General features: G+C 45.8%; 2 protein-coding genes across 2 annotated transcripts in view; one reads left to right on the plus strand and one right to left on the minus strand.

The window, feature by feature from the left end:
- Nucleotides 1-11,459, minus strand: part of STAG3 (stromal antigen 3) — a 31,298-nt gene extending 19,839 nt beyond the window's left edge. Inside the window, exons 1-5 of the mRNA XM_037135001.2 lie at nt 11,376-11,459; nt 8,147-8,329; nt 6,988-7,090; nt 6,442-6,558; nt 484-580 (exon numbers count right to left, since the gene is read on the minus strand). Coding sequence (XP_036990896.2) covers nt 484-580; nt 6,442-6,558; nt 6,988-7,090; nt 8,147-8,319 — 490 coding nt within the window. The 5' untranslated portion in view covers nt 8,320-8,329; nt 11,376-11,459. The remainder of the gene's footprint in view (nt 1-483; nt 581-6,441; nt 6,559-6,987; nt 7,091-8,146; nt 8,330-11,375) is intronic.
- On the plus strand, nt 9,822-15,813 carry GPC2 (glypican 2). The gene is made up of 10 exons (XM_037135002.2): nt 9,822-10,008; nt 10,656-10,814; nt 11,137-11,459; nt 12,375-12,455; nt 13,190-13,352; nt 13,559-13,689; nt 13,904-14,047; nt 14,143-14,282; nt 14,391-14,566; nt 15,277-15,813. The coding sequence occupies exons 1-10, from the start codon at nt 9,843-9,845 to the stop codon at nt 15,507-15,509; spliced, it is 1,716 nt and encodes a 571-aa protein (XP_036990897.2). The 5' UTR covers nt 9,822-9,842; the 3' UTR covers nt 15,510-15,813.
- Nucleotides 15,814-16,620: the final 807 nt, after the last annotated feature.

Genomic DNA, 16,620 nt, shown 5'->3' on the forward strand with positions numbered 1-16,620 from the left:
GTTACAAAAAAATCCAACAAACAAACAAAGATAGCAATAAAACAACACCAGATTCTGGATTCTTATAATACAACCTACCTAAGACTACCTGCCCCAATAAATTAGGTCCTGGACCCTGAGGGCCCATAGCTTCAATGAAGAAATATGCAATAAAATGGCTAAAGAATAGGGAATAAAATAAAATATTATTTCAACCAGAGAAAGGAAGACTAAAAGGTATCTGATGGTCCATTTTTAATTTGTGACTAATGTTAGTGTGATTAATTGCTTTTCCACAAAGGGTCTTGTCTCCAAACCAACAGTGATCCCCACTGGATCCCTATTTGCCACTTAACAAGGTAGTTAAAAAAGTGAAACTTTCTTATGATTTACCTTCTCCCTTCATTTAGGAAATGTCCAATCCTACTTGTCTCTAAATGGAAGAAAGTTTCATAACATAGGAGCAGAAGGCTAGAGACCAGAAAGAGGTAGGCGTTTCCTCACCTTTACATCCACAAGATTGAATGAAAAAGTTAATGAGCTCCAGGAATGCTGCCTCTTGGTTTTGTTTGTAGCTCTCCAGCCACTCATCCACCAAAGACTAGGAAAACAATGTGGATAATTTATATTTTTGGCAATATGACAGTCTAGAAATCCTGTATGATCTTCCCAATTGAAGCATGTAAACTTCTGATTAAATTTTTTAAAAACATCATTTAAAATTTATTGCTGAACTGGAATGAAAGGTAAAATTCTGTATAGTCTAAAAATGAAGTGAAGGCAGAGATCCCTAGAGATAAGCCAACTGACTTTTGCCCTGAGGGTTTCTATAAAGCCCTGGGAACCCCGGCTTTCTGTCCAGAAGGCTGCCTGGACATCAGAGCATAGGAGATGGAACCTAACAATTTCCCAAAAGGAGGCTCCTGCATAGAGTTGGGTCCTGCAGAGAGTCATATCCTCATGAAAGGAAGATGGGAAATAAAACTATGGGTCAGAAGAAGACAACAAGAAAACTCTCTTGCTATGAACTTAGTGTGAGGTGGAGAGAAAAAAGAATTCTCCTTTGAGAATTCATAACCATGAGCCAGCTCACAGGTCTAGATATGCAGTTCAGATTCACACTCCCTTGTATAATCAGAATAATTGCAATAAGAGAATTTAATTAAAAGTGATTCTGGAGTGTCCCCAGTCAACTACCAGAAGCAAATGCAGATTCCTTTCTTAAAATCCAACTTCAACCCAGGCCCCAAAGAATTCTAACATGTAGAGCTCCATGGAAAATGAGATCATAGTAAAACCTAGTAATGAAACAAGGCACTGAAAGTAAGAATCAACAGGAGAAACAGACAGCAGAATTATATTCACAGACTTTAGACACTGGTTATCACAGATTATAAAATTGCTATGTTTACTATGATTAAAGAAATGAAAGAGAAGCCTGAAGGTAGAAGCAAATAATAATTAATTTTGAAAAGGGCCAACCAAAATTTGCTGTGATAGAAAATGTAATAAAATTTAAAACTTCAATGAACGAATTAAAAGCAGATTGGGCCCTGGCTGGTGTAGCTCAGTGGGTTGAGTATGGGCATGTGAATCAAAGGGTCACCAGTTCGATTTTCAATCAGGGCACATGCCTGGGTTGTGGGCCAGGTCCCCAATAGGGGGCGTGAGAGAGGCAATCACACGTTGATGTTAATTTTTTTTAAAAAAGCAGATTGGACACAGAACAGAAGATGAGTAAACTGGACAATTAAGCAAAAAAAAAAAAAAAATCCAAAATGCAGCCCAGAGACTAGGAGAAATAATGAAAGTGCTATTTAGAGACATGGAGAATATAGCAAGAAGTTCTAATGGTATCTAATTGAGTTCTAGAAGATAATATTTGAGATTAGACAATATTTGAAAAGAACTTTCTGTAATTGTTGAAAGACACCAATCCTCAGAGCCTGAACACTAGTAGATCTTAAGCATGACAAAACATCCTTTAAAACATCATAACACAAAAGCAAAAAAAGTCTCGAAATAGTCACAACGAAAGGAGATCACTCACAAAGAACTGGCATTTAACACTTACAAACAATAACATATACAAATTACATCTACACAAATGCATTAGCCCCTCGCCATATCTGGCTATTAAAGTTAAATCAAATAAAAATTAAAAATCCAGTTCCTAAGTCACATTAGCCACATATCAAATGCTCAATAGCCACTGAATAATGGATACTGTACTAGACAAAGGTGACAAAGCACATTTGCATCCTAACAAATTGTTGTATTAGACAGCACTAACTTAGACTGATAGCTGACTTTCAGCAGCAATAAGGGAAGTTAGAAGGCAGTGAAATAATATTTTTAATGTGTTGAGAGGAAAGAAAAAGGTCATCTTAGAATTCTATATACAGCAAACAATCTTTCAAGAAAAAGGGTAAAGAGACCCGAGCAGGTGGCTCAGTAGGTTAGAGCAGTGTCTCATATATCAAAAGGTTTACAGGTTCCAGCCCTGGGGGTTCAATCCCCAGTTGGTGCACATTTGGGATGCTACTGATCGATGTTTGTCTCTCACATCAATGTTCCCCTCTGCCCTCTGTCCCCACCCCTTCCAAGTCAATAACAATATCCTCAGGAGAGGATTAAAAAAAGAACAAAGGCAAAGACACTTTATACAAGCAAAAAATAAGTTTGCTAATAAACTCCTATCAAAAGAAATTTTAAAAGATAACATTGGACAGCAAGAGAATGATTCTGTACAAAAGATCTGAGATTTCAGAATAAATGACAGACAAAAGGATAAAAATGTAGTTATATACAAACACTGTATAAAATAGCAATGTCTAATTTTGGGGAGAGGAAGAATGGACACAACTAAAACACTGTACGAAAGCATGTAAACTGGAAGGAACAATGGGATTAAAATGTGCTCAGGTCCTGTGGAAGGCAGAAATCCAAAAGCAGGCAGGAAAAGGGAAAAACAGACAGGAAAGGCAAGATAAAGTGAAAGTACATACAATTGTAGAAATAAATTCAAATATATCAGTAGGGACAATAAATATAAATGAATTAAACTCTCTTGTTAAAGGAGAGATTGGACTTCCAGTCAAGATGGAGATATAGGTAGACATTCTTTACCTCCTTGTGCAACTACAGAAAGAATTACAACTAGAACTCAGAACAATTAATACCCAGAACTGTCAGGAAAGCAAGCTGTATGGAAGTCTGACAACCAAGGATTTAAAGAACCCACATTCATCCAGACGAGTAAGAGGGGCAGAGTCTGCAGGTGGACGGAGGGACATGGAAACATGGTATGGCACAAAGAGGCAGCAGTGGCAGAATGGACAGTCCCATATTCACGCATGGTGGATAAAAATCAGGAGGGATACCTTGGTAGTGAGCAATTCCAGCCCCAGGTCAGACTGCATAGCTCAGGGTTCCAGAGCCAAGAAGATGAATCCCCGTAATTTCTGGCTGTAAAAATCAGTGGGGGTTGGGGTGGCAGAAGGAACTGCCAGACTATCAGGAGATTCTGTTCAAAGGGCCCATGCGGACTTAGAACATATGCAAACCCATCCACTCTGTGATTCAGCACCAGGGCAATAGCTGGAAGAGTGCCAGTCAAACATGGGAAATGAGTGGAGTGACGGGAAATGCGCAAACCTCCAGAAGCCAGGCAGTGGCACTGTCCCCTCTCTGAGCCCTCCCCACACACAGCCACAAAGTAGTGAAGGGGGTTGCCCTGCCCTGGTGATTACCTAAGGCTCCCCCGCGTACTATTTACAGGTGCCTTTTCTATAATAGGCCACACTACTAAGGCAGGGAGTCCAAGCAACTCTTCCTAATATGCAGAAATAAACACAGGGAGGCTACCAAATTAAGGAGACAAAAACATATGGCCCAAATGAAATAACAGAACAAAACCCCAGAAAAACAACTAAACAAAACAAAGACAACCAACTTAATTGATGCAGAGTTCAAAACACTGGTGATCAGGATGCTCAAAGAACTCATTAAATATGGCAACAACATAAAGGAAGAAATGAAGGTTACACTAAGTGAAATAAAGAAAAATCTTACAAGGAACCATCAGTGGAGGGTAGGAAGCCAGGATTCAAGCCGATGATTTGGAACATAAAGGAGAAATAAGCATTCAACCAGAACAGCAAGAAGAAAAAAGAATTAAAAAAAAAATTTTAATGTGGATAGTATAAGGACCCTCTGGGACATCTCCAAAAGTCCCAACATCTGTATCATAGGGATGCCAGAAGGAGAAGAGGGAGAGCAAGATATTGAAAACTTATTTGAAAAAATAATAAAAGAAAACTTCCCTAATTTGGTGAAGGAAATAGACATACAAGTCCAGGAAGCACAGAGAGTTCTATACAAGTTGGACCCAAAGAAGACCACACCAAGACACATCATAATTAAAATGCCAAAAGTTAAAGATAAAGAGAGAATCTTAAGAGTAGCAAGGGAAAAGCAGAGACTTACCTACAGAGGAGTTCCCATAACACTGTCGGTTGATTTCTCAAAAGAACTTTGCAGGCAAGAAAGGACTGACAAGAAGTATTCAAAGTGATGAAAAGCTAGGACCTACAACCTAAATTACTCTATCTAGCAAAGCTATCATTTAGAATGAAAGGGCAAAGTGCTTTCTGAACAGGGTAAAGCTAAAGGATTTCATCATCACCAAACCATTGTTACATGAAATGTTAAAGGAACTTATTTAAGAAAAAGAAGACGATCACAACTATATAGAATATTAAAATGGCAACAAATTCACAACTATCAACAACTGATTCTAAAAAGACAAACTAAGCAAACAACTAGAACAGGAAGAGAATCATAGATATGGAGATCATCTGGAGGATTATCAGATGGGAGAGGGAAGGGAGAGAATGGGGGAAAAGGTTCAGGGATTAAGAAGCATAATTAGTAGGTACAAAACAGATGGGGATGTTGAGAATAGCAAAGGAAATGGAGAAGCCAAAGAATTTGGCTTGCACAACCCATGCACAACCCATGGACATGAACTAAGGTGGAGGACTGCTGGAGGGAAGGGGGGCACTAGGCAGAGGAGGGTAAAGGGGAAAACTGGGACAACTGTAATAGCATAATCATAAATATATTTTTAAATAAATAAGTAGATAAAAATATAAAGGAGAGATTGGCAGAAAGAATTAAAGAAAATAATCTGGATGCATGCTGTATGCGGCAGATTCCAAACATACCTAGAATGTAAGAGGGTAGAAAAAGATACTAGGCAAATACTAATAACAAATAAAGCTAGTGTAGATATGTTAACACAAAACAATTTTTGTCTTAACATATAAAGAAGTATCAGTATACCACACGAAAGGTTTGATTTACTAGGAAACAAAGCCTCCTCATACTTAAGGCAAAGACGGATATGAACACAAAAAGAGTAATTGAAAGAGTTGCCTTTTTAACACACCTCTTTCTGTAACTGATACATCCAACAGACCAAAACCAAACAAACTCCCTAACCCCCTAAGTCAGTAGAAATACCAAAACAGTATCACATTTAAATCTTTCATCTCACATAAGAGAACACTGGACCCAACAACTGAAGAAAACACATCCTCAAGCACACGTAGAATAGTTTCCAAAAAGGACTAAATGCTTAGTCATAAAGCTAATCTCCAAGTTTCAAAGACCACATTTTCTGACAATGCAATAGTGTTAGAAATCATGACAAAAATATAAATATAAAAACTCAGTTTGAAAATTTTAAACTTCTAAAAACTATAGAAACCTATACTACACATCAATATGGATCTCAAACAACTGAAATAATTAAGTCACAGAACAGTATAATGATTCATTTATTTAAATTAAGGAACGAATTAACTGGTGATAAAACCACCATGAAAAGACTAGGAAATGATTAACAGAAAATTCACTCTAGTGGTTGTCTCTGGGTGGTGAGGGGACTATGGGGATAGGGTAGAAAGAAGATATACAAGGGCCTCTACAGCACTATTAATATTCCATTTCTTGAGCTGGTGCTGGAGATCTGGATGATCATTTAAAATTTCTGTAAACTACATAAAAGCCTTATATACTTTTAAATGATAACAGAATTACAACAAGTTATAAAAAAAGAAATGTGGTGAAGGAAAAAGGAATTAGGTATAATTGTTAGAGTGGAACTAAAAAATGACAAGGGTGAACAAGTTGCCACCCATATCCAAGCATTCTCGCTAAATTTTCCAATGCCTACTTGCTCTGTGATACTGTTAGGAAAGGAACTATCTTTCTCACCTAAGGTCTCCCTTCGTATCATTCCAAGGATTCACTTCATGGTCTTATCTGCCTTTCCTGATATAGGTTATATTCATTAAAATGTCCACATCAAATTAAGTTTGTAGACACCTGTCCTTATCTTTCCACCCTACAAAGAGTGAGATGGTATTAAGAAAGAGAAGTGAGACACTGTGTTACCTGCATGTCACTTTTGGCAGCTTTCACAGCATCAAAGAGATCACTGGCTGGTGGCTCTGACTCTTTCTGGCTATGACCACGTACCATTTGAGAGCCCTTCTTAGGGTGTTTTGCCACCTATTAAGTATAAAGAGATCAGGGATATGTTTAAAAAGTGAAAGTCACATTAACACTTGGTTTCATCATCACATTGGTAGACTTAAGCTGCCAATTATACAGCAGTTTGAGTTCCTGACTCAAATCTGAAATAACTGGTTTTAATAAATAACTTTATTTTTTTCCTTTTAAAAAGTCCCTTAGCCCAATAAAGAAAGATTTATTCATTTAAATTAAGGAACGCATTCATTGGTGATAAAACTACAATGAAATATTCCTCTGAATCCTAATGCCCTCTTTTATCCTTTTCTCTTCAAAATTTGCCTTATTCCTCTTAACACTCTTTAAGTCTTGTTTTTTTCACCAAACATATCTCCTGAGCCTCTTCTAGGTTTTCTTTTGGCATTTCCCAGAACAGGTTTGAAAACAAAACAAAATGGACTGACTCACTGGGGCTGTTTTCAGTGGTCGTTTTGCTGCTCTCTTCTTCACATTGCGTTTCAAGCTGTCTTCAAAGTCACTGCCTTCATCAGCTGACAAAGAATCACTATCCCTATGAGGGAGTGTGGTTCTCCTTAGATACAACACCCCAGTACCTCCACAGAAAAGGGTAAATAAATTATAATTTCTTTTTAATCTCTAACTGTACCCCTTCTCCATGAAGTATGTATTCAGATTTTCTTCAAGAAGAGATGAGCTTACTGATACCCAGAAGTAGGGACAAAGTCTTAAAGAAAAACTCACTTGAATAAAGCAATGGAGGTGAATGAGGAACTACAGTAATTGAAGAACAACCTTTTACTAACAGTCTCTCTGAATAAGAAAATCAAATGGTATTTACTTAAGCAGGCAGAGGTATCACTGCTGAGCGGAGAAAAATCAGCACGGCTTGGGGAATCATATATTACTCATACATAAACAGGAGATTGATACGGACCTGGAGTTTAATCCCACCCTGGAAACAAACCCACATGTCTGACTGATTAGAGTTAAGTTTGTAACATAGGTATAATCTGGTCCTCAATAGTAGCACTGACAAAAACAAATGATTTGAAGGAGGCCAACTGAAAGAACTAGGAGATAAATCAGATCTTGTGTAAGATTATATTTTTTCCTGCAAAGATTAAAAGAACTAGTTATTATAACCTTCACCAAAAAGGCTCAAAAGTGGATAAGGATACAAAACAAATAAGGATAGATGAACCTGTATATAATATACCCAAATTAAAGCACTAAAGGACATAACTACAAAGCATACACTGCATGTCAGGCAGCAAACAAAGAACTCTTAACTTCCCCTTCCCCTCTCTCCCCGTCCCCACTACAGGCTGTACATGCCAAACATAAAAACGTATTCAAGAAAGGGATCGACAACTTGGATGATGGATTTAGAACACAATGTATTATTCTTGATCTGCACAACATGGATAGCAACTAAAAACAGACACCAGAACTGGAGGGGCGTCACTGTTGCTCACCAGAAAAGCATCTTTTACATTTTCATGTAGTCACACCCATTTTACTACTAAGGCAGTAAAAAGAGCGAAAAGCTGCCAACCATGCAGGAGAAAACCGGACAAGGTAACAATCTCTCGCCAACTCCACTCACCCCTCTGAAGTCTGGTCCGAGTCCCTGTCTTCACAGGGCACATTGACATACAAACTGGAAGATGCAGACAAGCCTCTCTGTCCACTTCCCATTGCTTGTTGCAGTGGGGAGGACACACTGCTCGGGGAGGAGGAGCCATGGAGGCAGGAAGATGGGGATCGAAGTGTAGGCATGGTGGTCCAGCTGGGGAAGGAAGAGAGGGAAAGGTTTCTATCCAATCACTTCCCCAGCTCCGACCACCCGCTTTCTTTCCAAAGGAACTGCTCTGGCACTTGGATGGGGGGGGGCACAAAAAAAATAATAAGACAGTCTTGACCCAAGGCATCAGGGATTAAAAACACCGCTGCCCCAGACAGACACAGACTGGGTTTGGAGTTACTCTCCGAGGGCAGAGCGAGGTACACACACCACAGCAGCTGAAAGCAGACCCCTCTCCAAATTCGGAAGCCTAAACTGACTGGAGCAAGTGAACCAGACCACACGTTACAAACAAAAAACAAAAAATTACCTAGAGTTTCATTTCTAGCATGGAATGGGACATTTTTTCACAATTTGGGGGTGGAGGCGCCATTAGAAAATAGCCAGAAACGCCGAAGGAGTAAAGGAAAGCTCACATTCTCTACTTTCCTAGATGGTGGTACTTCTGACCCTCCATCGGGTAAGTTTCTTTGGGCTGAGGAGGCTTCTGACAGTTCAGGAGAGTAACTATCAGTCCCTCGGGTTGTAAAAATGGAGGAGGCCACTGAGGCATAGAGGAAAATGCCTCTCTGAGGGCCAGGACGGCTGCGGGTGAGGGGGTGGGGGCGTATTCTCAGGTCGAGGAGCCTCACTGTCTGAGTCCGGAACAGAAATTCTGGCTGAGCAGGGTTGAGAAAAAGTCACCACCTGGGGGGGTCCCTCTGGTCTCTGTAGTCACCCCACCTGCGACACAGGAGCCCACTGCTTCCCTTCCTGTGGCAGAAGAATCCAGAAAAACGCGGGAAGGCACAAAGCGCGTTGTGCGCAGGCGCGACCCCAACGGCTAGTTGCGGGGCTGGTAATTGTCGCGAGGCTTGGATGCGTGCAAGCTCGTGCTCACTACATTGCAGTCACGCTGCTCTGGAAGCCTCGTGTGCTCGCCTGCTCTACCGCGTGCGACCCCGTCACGTGGGCTCAAGCGTGCTGTCTGCCTGCATCAGCTGTGCCCCACCCGGCCCCGCCCCTCTGCTTCAATATTCTCCTTTCCCCCCACCCCATTGGCCGGGCTTTGCACTAGACCAGTAGTAGCCCCTTCAATCTAGTTTATCAACTGCCATAGGCTGGGTTCTATCCTGGCCCCGACTTTCAGACTGGATCGCCACGCCTCTAAGACAGGCCACGCCCCTCTCCCTCCAACTAACCTCCTTAGTTCAGCCTAATTACGCCCCTCTGCTGAGCTTCCCCACTACATTGGCTTAATTTCTCTCTTGATCCCGCCCCTGAGGCCGGCTCCGTGCCATCATTGGTAAGGCTCCACCTTGGGCTCCTCCCGCGGTCCGACTCCCGGCTCCCATTGTCTCAAAAGAGACAGCTATCGTGCTCCGGGTTCACATATCTGAGGTCGCTCTCTTTCTCTGGCCGGCGGGGCAGTCCTGCAACGGAGAACCAACTTCCCGAGTTCGGGCAGTTCCTCTTTCTTCCTTAGGACCCACTTTGCTGTTCCAGGGTCGCAGCTACTATGTCTGCGCTGCGAACTCTTCTGCTTCTGCTGCTACCTCTGTATCCTGGTCTTGGTCCTGGAGCCGGGAGCGAGGCAAAGGTCACCCGGAGTTGCACTGAGACCCGGCAGATTCTGGGGGCCCGGGGATATAGCTTAAGCCTACTCCCTCCCGCCCTGATTTCAGGTGAGAAGAAAAAGGAAGACTAGAGAATTCGGGGAGAGAGAGGGGTGCGGGGACGGGTCCTCCCCATCTGACAATAATAACTCTTTCCTTTCATTCTAATCTTTTCATCCCATAGTAACTTCTCTCCTCCTGAAGTTCCTTATTAGGATCACAATAACCCTCCTGTTCACATAATAGCTTTCTTACTCCACCCCATCCCACCCCAGGAATCCCTTTCTAGTAATGAGCATCCACCTCTCGGTTCCTTTCTTTATGGCCCAATATGTTCGCCTCGCTATTTTTAACAGTACTTCTATAATAATACATTCCCGCTTACTAAGTAACTCCACCCCTCTAAACCCCATTCTTCCTATAGAAGCTGTCCCGTAAGTCCTTAGAGACCTGGGGTGTGCGATGTTGGGGAAGGTCCACTGAGGACCCTCTGATCACTAATTTGGCCCATCACTATTTGATCCCATGGCCAATGCCAGTGGACTTGGGATGGGTGAGGGGACAATAAAATGGGGATACAGTCAGGTAGGAATGCCGGTACAGACAATAGAAAAGAACCCCCACAGGTGAAAGAGAAGGGATGGCCCCCAGAGATTGGCAGGAAAAGGAAGGAATTTCATCACATCACTTCCCACCATTCTTTGTTCTCTGTCCAGGTGAGCACCTCCGGGTCTGTCCCCAAGAATATACCTGCTGTTCCAGTGAGATAGAGGAGAGGCTGACCTGGGACACTGAGGCTACCTTCCGAGGCTTGGTGGAGGAGAGTGGCTCCTTCCTGGTTCACACATTGGCTACCCGGCATAGAACATTTGATGGTGAGGACTTGGGGTCCCCAAGCCTGTCCACACACCCCCTCTCTGTGCTCATGACCCCAGTAAGCATCCTATCATTTCCTACTCTATCCCAAAGGCACCCCAGCCCAGGCTTAGCCCCCCACCCCCACCCCATCCCCACCCCAGGCTCTTTCCAGGATGCTGCCCCACCCACCCCATTCCCAATCTGCTGAGAGTTGCTCAGTTTCTAACTCATTTGTCTCTTCTCTCCCCATTCTCATCTCTTCTTTCCTCTACCCTTTCATTTTTCCATCCTTCTCTGGCCTCACCTCACCTCACCCCCCTTTATTTGCATTTACCACAGAGGTTTTTCGGGAGATGCTCTCGTCAGCTGAGCATTCCCTGGCCCTGCTCTTCCACCGCTCCTATGGCCGCCTGTATTCCCAGCATACTCCCTTATTCAGTGGCCTGTTCTCTAGGCTGCGGGACTACTATGAGAAGTCCAGTGAGGGGTTAGATGATGCCTTGGTGGATTTCTGGGCGCAGGTCCTGGAGAAAATGTTCCCCCTGCTGCACCCACAGTACATCTTCTCCCCTGAATACCTGTTCTGCCTCACGCGCCTTGCTTCCTCTGCTGATGACTCTCTGAAGCTTTTCGGGGACTCACCCCGTCGCCTCCGCCTACAGGTGAGGGGTTTCAAGGCCTGAGTTTCCGTTACCTTTGATCTAGCGACCTCTGAACTGTGCATTCACCTCCAATCAAATGACCCCCCCCCTTCATGCCCCAGTCACTTCTGACCTGGTGATACCCACATCCTGCATGTCAGCGATCTCTGACCTGGTGACTCCTATATTCAGCCCCAGTCATTCCTGCCTGACCCAGTATTCCTTGGTCTCCTTTGATTGTCTGTCCCCCACTTTCATCCTGTGTGGTAGTTTCGCACACATCCCTGACCCACTCACCTATTCTTGGCCCCCAGTCACCTTTCTGCCAACTCTTCCCTCATCCCAACTTGACTTCCTCTGGTTCAACTAAATGTGAATTAGGCACTTAATATTTGAGAATGATTTTTTTTTACTTAATCTTTATTGTTTTTTTCCATTACCATTTAGTCCCCATATAACCCCCTTCCCCCAGCAATCAACACACAGAAGGAGTTTCATTTTATAGTATCTCATTTGATTGCTATTGCAACTCTGGGAGGTAGGTGGTAGTATTCCTGTTTTGCAAATGAGAAAACTGAGCCTGCCAGACGTTAATGTCTTGCAGCCAGTAAATGGTAGAGTTCTGTCTCATAGGTCTTCTGGCTGTACATTCATTGTTTGTTCTGGTGCACAGAGTTCCTCTATCTCCAAGCCCTGTAAAACACAATCCCTCCATCTCTTCCCAAGCCCAACTGCCCTTGATCCTTCCAGACTTCTTTGAGTCTCTTTGAGTCTCTTGCACCTGCCTCCCTATACCACCTAACACTCCTAACCACCCCTTAATAACTCCACAGACCTATCCCCTTACTGCTTATCCCTTTGGTGCCGTCTCTTGGCCCCAGTCTTGACTGACATAACAACCCTATGGTTTTTCTCCCCTTCTTTCCCCTCCTCCAGATAACCCGGGCCATGGTGGCTGCCCGGGCCTTTATCCAGGGCCTGGAGATTGGAAGAAATGTGGTCAGTGAAACCCTTAAGGTTAGAGGGGGCCTGAGTGTGGGAGGGACTCAGAGAGGGGGAGGAAGAATAGGAGAGGTCCCATGATGAAGAGTCAGGTGCCAAACGGCAGGAAACACCTGCAGCCTGCTCATATCAGCCTCAAGGTCCTGGCATTCCAGGGAGAATCTGGAAGTAGGGGTGCCAGAGTGGAGTCACCCTTGTGTCGTGATTCATGACCTCCTCTCCCCTCTGCTACCCTCTGATGATTCGTACCCCTGCCAGTCTCTAGGGACCTGCTCATCTCCATAACATTCTGAGATGGGAGTTCTGGTGCCCCTGGTTTCCTCCAGACCCCTCACTGGCTCCCTGTTCCCCTTTCCTGAAGGCCAGATTCCTGATCTGGCTTTCAAGGCCCTCTTCCTTCTGCCCATTCTCTCCCTGACCTCCCAGCTTTACCTGCATCCTCAGTTTCATCCTTCCCCTACCACTGTCGCCTCATTCTTGTCCTCAAACCTTTTCTCAGACCCCACGGTTCCATCTCTCCCAAGAAACAGTTTCTGCAAGTTGGCTCCTAGAAACCTCCCTCCACGGTCTTTTAGAGGTCTCACCTGCTGCCACATGGTGTCACCCACCTGGCTGTTCATTATCAGTTCTCCACATAGGGCCTGGGAAGGTGGGGTAGGGTATTTGATTTCTCTCTGTGCCTGACACCAAGCTTGGCTGAGGGCAGCCTCAGTGTTTGTGGATGACACAGCCAAGCCCTCTGCCCCCAGGTGCCCATGTCTGATGGCTGCAGACGGGCTGTGATGCGTCTGACTGGCTGCCCCTTTTGTCGGGGGGTTCCCTTGCTGCCTCCTTGCCGGGGTTTCTGCCTCAACGTGGCCCATGGCTGTCTCAGCAGCCAGGGACTGGACCCTGACTGGGGGGCCTATCTGGGTAAGGACTCACGGAAGCCTGAAACGGCTGTCTGTGTAGGGATGAGTGGGATGGACTGGGAGGGGGAGCATGGAGGGGAGATCTTGAATCCTCCCCCATCTAACACCTTGCTGCCCAAGTTAGATTTGTGGGAGCTTCCTAGTTTAGTGAGTATCTCCCTGGCTGTCCCCTCACTTCACCCTTTGTCTTTCTCCCCCTCTTTCAAGATGGTCTCCTGTTACTGGCTGAGAAGATCCAGGGCCCCTTTTCCTTTGAGCTGGCAGCCCAGGCCATTGGGGTGAAGATCTCAGAAGGTTTGATGTACTTGCAGGAAAACAGTGTTGGGGTGTCCGCCCAGGTACAGGAGGAGTGTGGGAGTGTCAGTCTGGGGCCAGGGGAGAGCAGTCTAGTACAGGAGAGGGAAGGGTGGAGACAAGGGTCTAGGGTTGGGCGACAATGTGGGGTATCAGGGAGACACTATATCTGGGGAAACAGGGACTGTCGGGAGATTTAGGTGTTGGAGAGGGGATATAGTTTCAGTTTTGCTGTGTGGGGGCATCCCTGTGCCACAGGTGTTTCAGGAATGTGGGGTCCCCCCAAAGGCGACGACCCGTGCCCGCCGAGCCCCAGCACCAGTAGAAGAGGTGGGCCGATTCTGGACGGCAGGGGCAGAGGAGGAGCTGCCGACAACAGCAGCAAGCATGTTGCCCCGAATGGTGAGCTAAGGACAGGCCACATGGGGGTGTTGAGTGGGTAAGTGGGCACGAGCTGCAGCTCCTGCTGCACTTACCTGCTCTCTCTGCACACCCAGGTGTGGGAGCTGCGTGAGAGGTTGGGCCGGGTCCGGGGCTTCTGGGCTGGGCTGCCCCTGACAGTGTGTGGGGACCCCCGTATGGCTGTGGACATCGCACAGGAGGCAGCACCCTGCTGGACCGGAACTGGGCGGGGCCGGTGAGAGCTGGGCAGATGGGTGACTTGGTGGGCGAGTGAAACCCAAATTCGGGCATGGGGCTGATCGGCGGGGCCAGGCGGAAGCCTTCAGGGCTCCTGTGCTCACAGGTACTTGTTGCCCATGGTCGGAGCCTCCCTGACGGAGCAGCTCAACAATCCAGAGGTGCGAGTGGAAGCCTCAAACCCTGACCTCCAGACTCGGATGCGGCGGCTGCAGCTCCGGTCAGCCACCATCAGGATGAGGGCAGCCGCCCTGGGACGTGACCTGGAACTGGAGGACTGGGGTAAGACCCCTGGGTGCCCTGAGGGCCTCCGACCTCTGGCTGCTTGGGACTAGACTTTGGTCCTGCCCACTGCTTTCTGAGTCCCTCCCCTCTCATCTTGGTTTTCATTCATACTCTCATGCATTTTACAGTCTTGTATTGAATGATTACCTCAGAGATTAGGGGTAGTAGAACAATCTGTGAGAAGGTCTCTACCTGTCAGTTCACATTCCAGTCAGGAGACTCCAAAACATTCTCACAGAACAGTTGGCAAAGGACTGTGGGAGATTGGGGAGTGGGCAACCCAGGGGAGATGGGGGTGCCACTGGCCTGGATTCCCAAAATAGAGTTTGCCAGAGACACACAACAAGGACACAATTTTTTTCTCTCTCCCACTGTCTGTCTCTCTATCTCTCTGTCCTCCCTCTCTCCCTTTTCCTGTGTGCTCTCTGCTTCTATGTACTCGTTTTCTCTGTCTTTTCCTATTTATCCGCTCTCCCCGTCTGTCTGTCTCTCTCTTCTGTCTCCCAATGCCTTCCCTCATTCCCATGTCTACCTGACCTTTCTCTCTCCTTGCCTTCCTGTCACTGTCTTTCTCCCTCTTCTCATCTATCTACCTATGTCTCTCTCTCCTACCACTCTTTCTTATTGTTTCTCAGTGTTCTTCCTTGTGTCTCTCTCTTTCCCTTTTACTCATCCCCGTCTGTCTCTGATCCTATCCCTCCCTGCAGATGAGGACGCCAGTGGCTCTGGAGAAGGACAACACTATGCAGATGACTGGATGGCCGGGGCAGCAGCTGTGGGGCCCCCAGCTCGGCCTCCTCGCCCTCCTGGCCGCAAAGGAGGTTTCATCATCCGCCAAAACCAGGGCAGGAGCAGGACTGGGGGGACATCTGTGGGTTTTCACACTCAACCCATTCTCATTCTCTTCCTCTCAGCCCTGGCCCTGCTTGGACCTCGATAACAGGGGAGGGGTGCCCTGGCATCAGAAGGGTTCATGGCCCTTCCCCTCCTCCCCACTCAGCTGGGTCTGGGGAGGAGTTGAAGGGGGCTGCAGATAGGGTAGAGAAGGGACTTTTGGGTGAATGGCTAGGGCCCCAAATCCAGGAGTTTCCCACTGGGGTTGGGTGGATGGGTGTTCACAATATTTATTTTTTCGTTTGGTATTGGGGTGGGGAGGCTGGGGGTATTTATTTAGGACTTGTGGTGTCTCCAACCAAGCCTCTAAGGTTGCGCTCTGGTGGTCAGTCAGCTCCAAGGAGGAGGAAGGGAAGATTTTTAAACTGACATTTGGTGATATGGGGCGGGGGGGGGGGCACGGGGGGGTGGTAAGATTTGAAGGACATTGGAAGTGGGGGGTGGGGGCCACCTGGCCTCAGAAATTAACAAAGCTGGGTACCAACAAGATGTGGGGCAGGGAACTTGGTTGGGTATGTGAATAGGGTGTCAGGATCTATGGATTCCATGAGTTTTTTCAGTATCAATTTCTTCAACTAAAACACACACACAAAGGACTCAACTCATGACCTCTGCCATCCACATCCTTCACAAGCTTTGCGTTTCACAAATAAAACAATTAATTTATTGGACCCTGAGTGTGCGACTCTGTAATTTCAGCAGCTCTCCCTGGGCCCTTGACTCCTTGCAGAGGCCCCAGAGCCTCTGTAATGGCTCATTTTCTGCTTGCTTCTTGCATCTCTTGGACCCTGTCCCCTGATACTGAGTTTGGGCAAGTTGTTCACCCTCCGGATCTGATAACCTTCATTTGTAAAATGGGGAGAAATGTGAGGACCAAACAGGAACTGTGTGAGGAAGCACCTTGTCACTGCCAAAATTTGAACATGAGGCATCATTAGTATTACCACACTAGTGCCCCTGCCTTCAGGGGGGGTCCTGTCTCTGCCCTCCCGCCTTAGGCTACCTTGTCACGAGCTCTTGACAGTGCCTGCTTTCAACTCTTGTCTGTTACTTGCTCCTTTCTTTCTGTCTCCTGAATGAGTCTTTTGTTCTGCCGGAAGCAGAAACAGAAAAGGAATAAGTGATTCCTAAGCGTGAAAGGAGGGTAGAAATTGTGT

Source organism: Artibeus jamaicensis, unplaced genomic scaffold, assembly GCF_021234435.1.
Source record: "Artibeus jamaicensis isolate MK-2021 breed Jamaican fruit bat unplaced genomic scaffold, CSHL_Jam_final contig_956, whole genome shotgun sequence".
Lineage (NCBI taxonomy): Eukaryota > Metazoa > Chordata > Mammalia > Chiroptera > Phyllostomidae > Artibeus > Artibeus jamaicensis.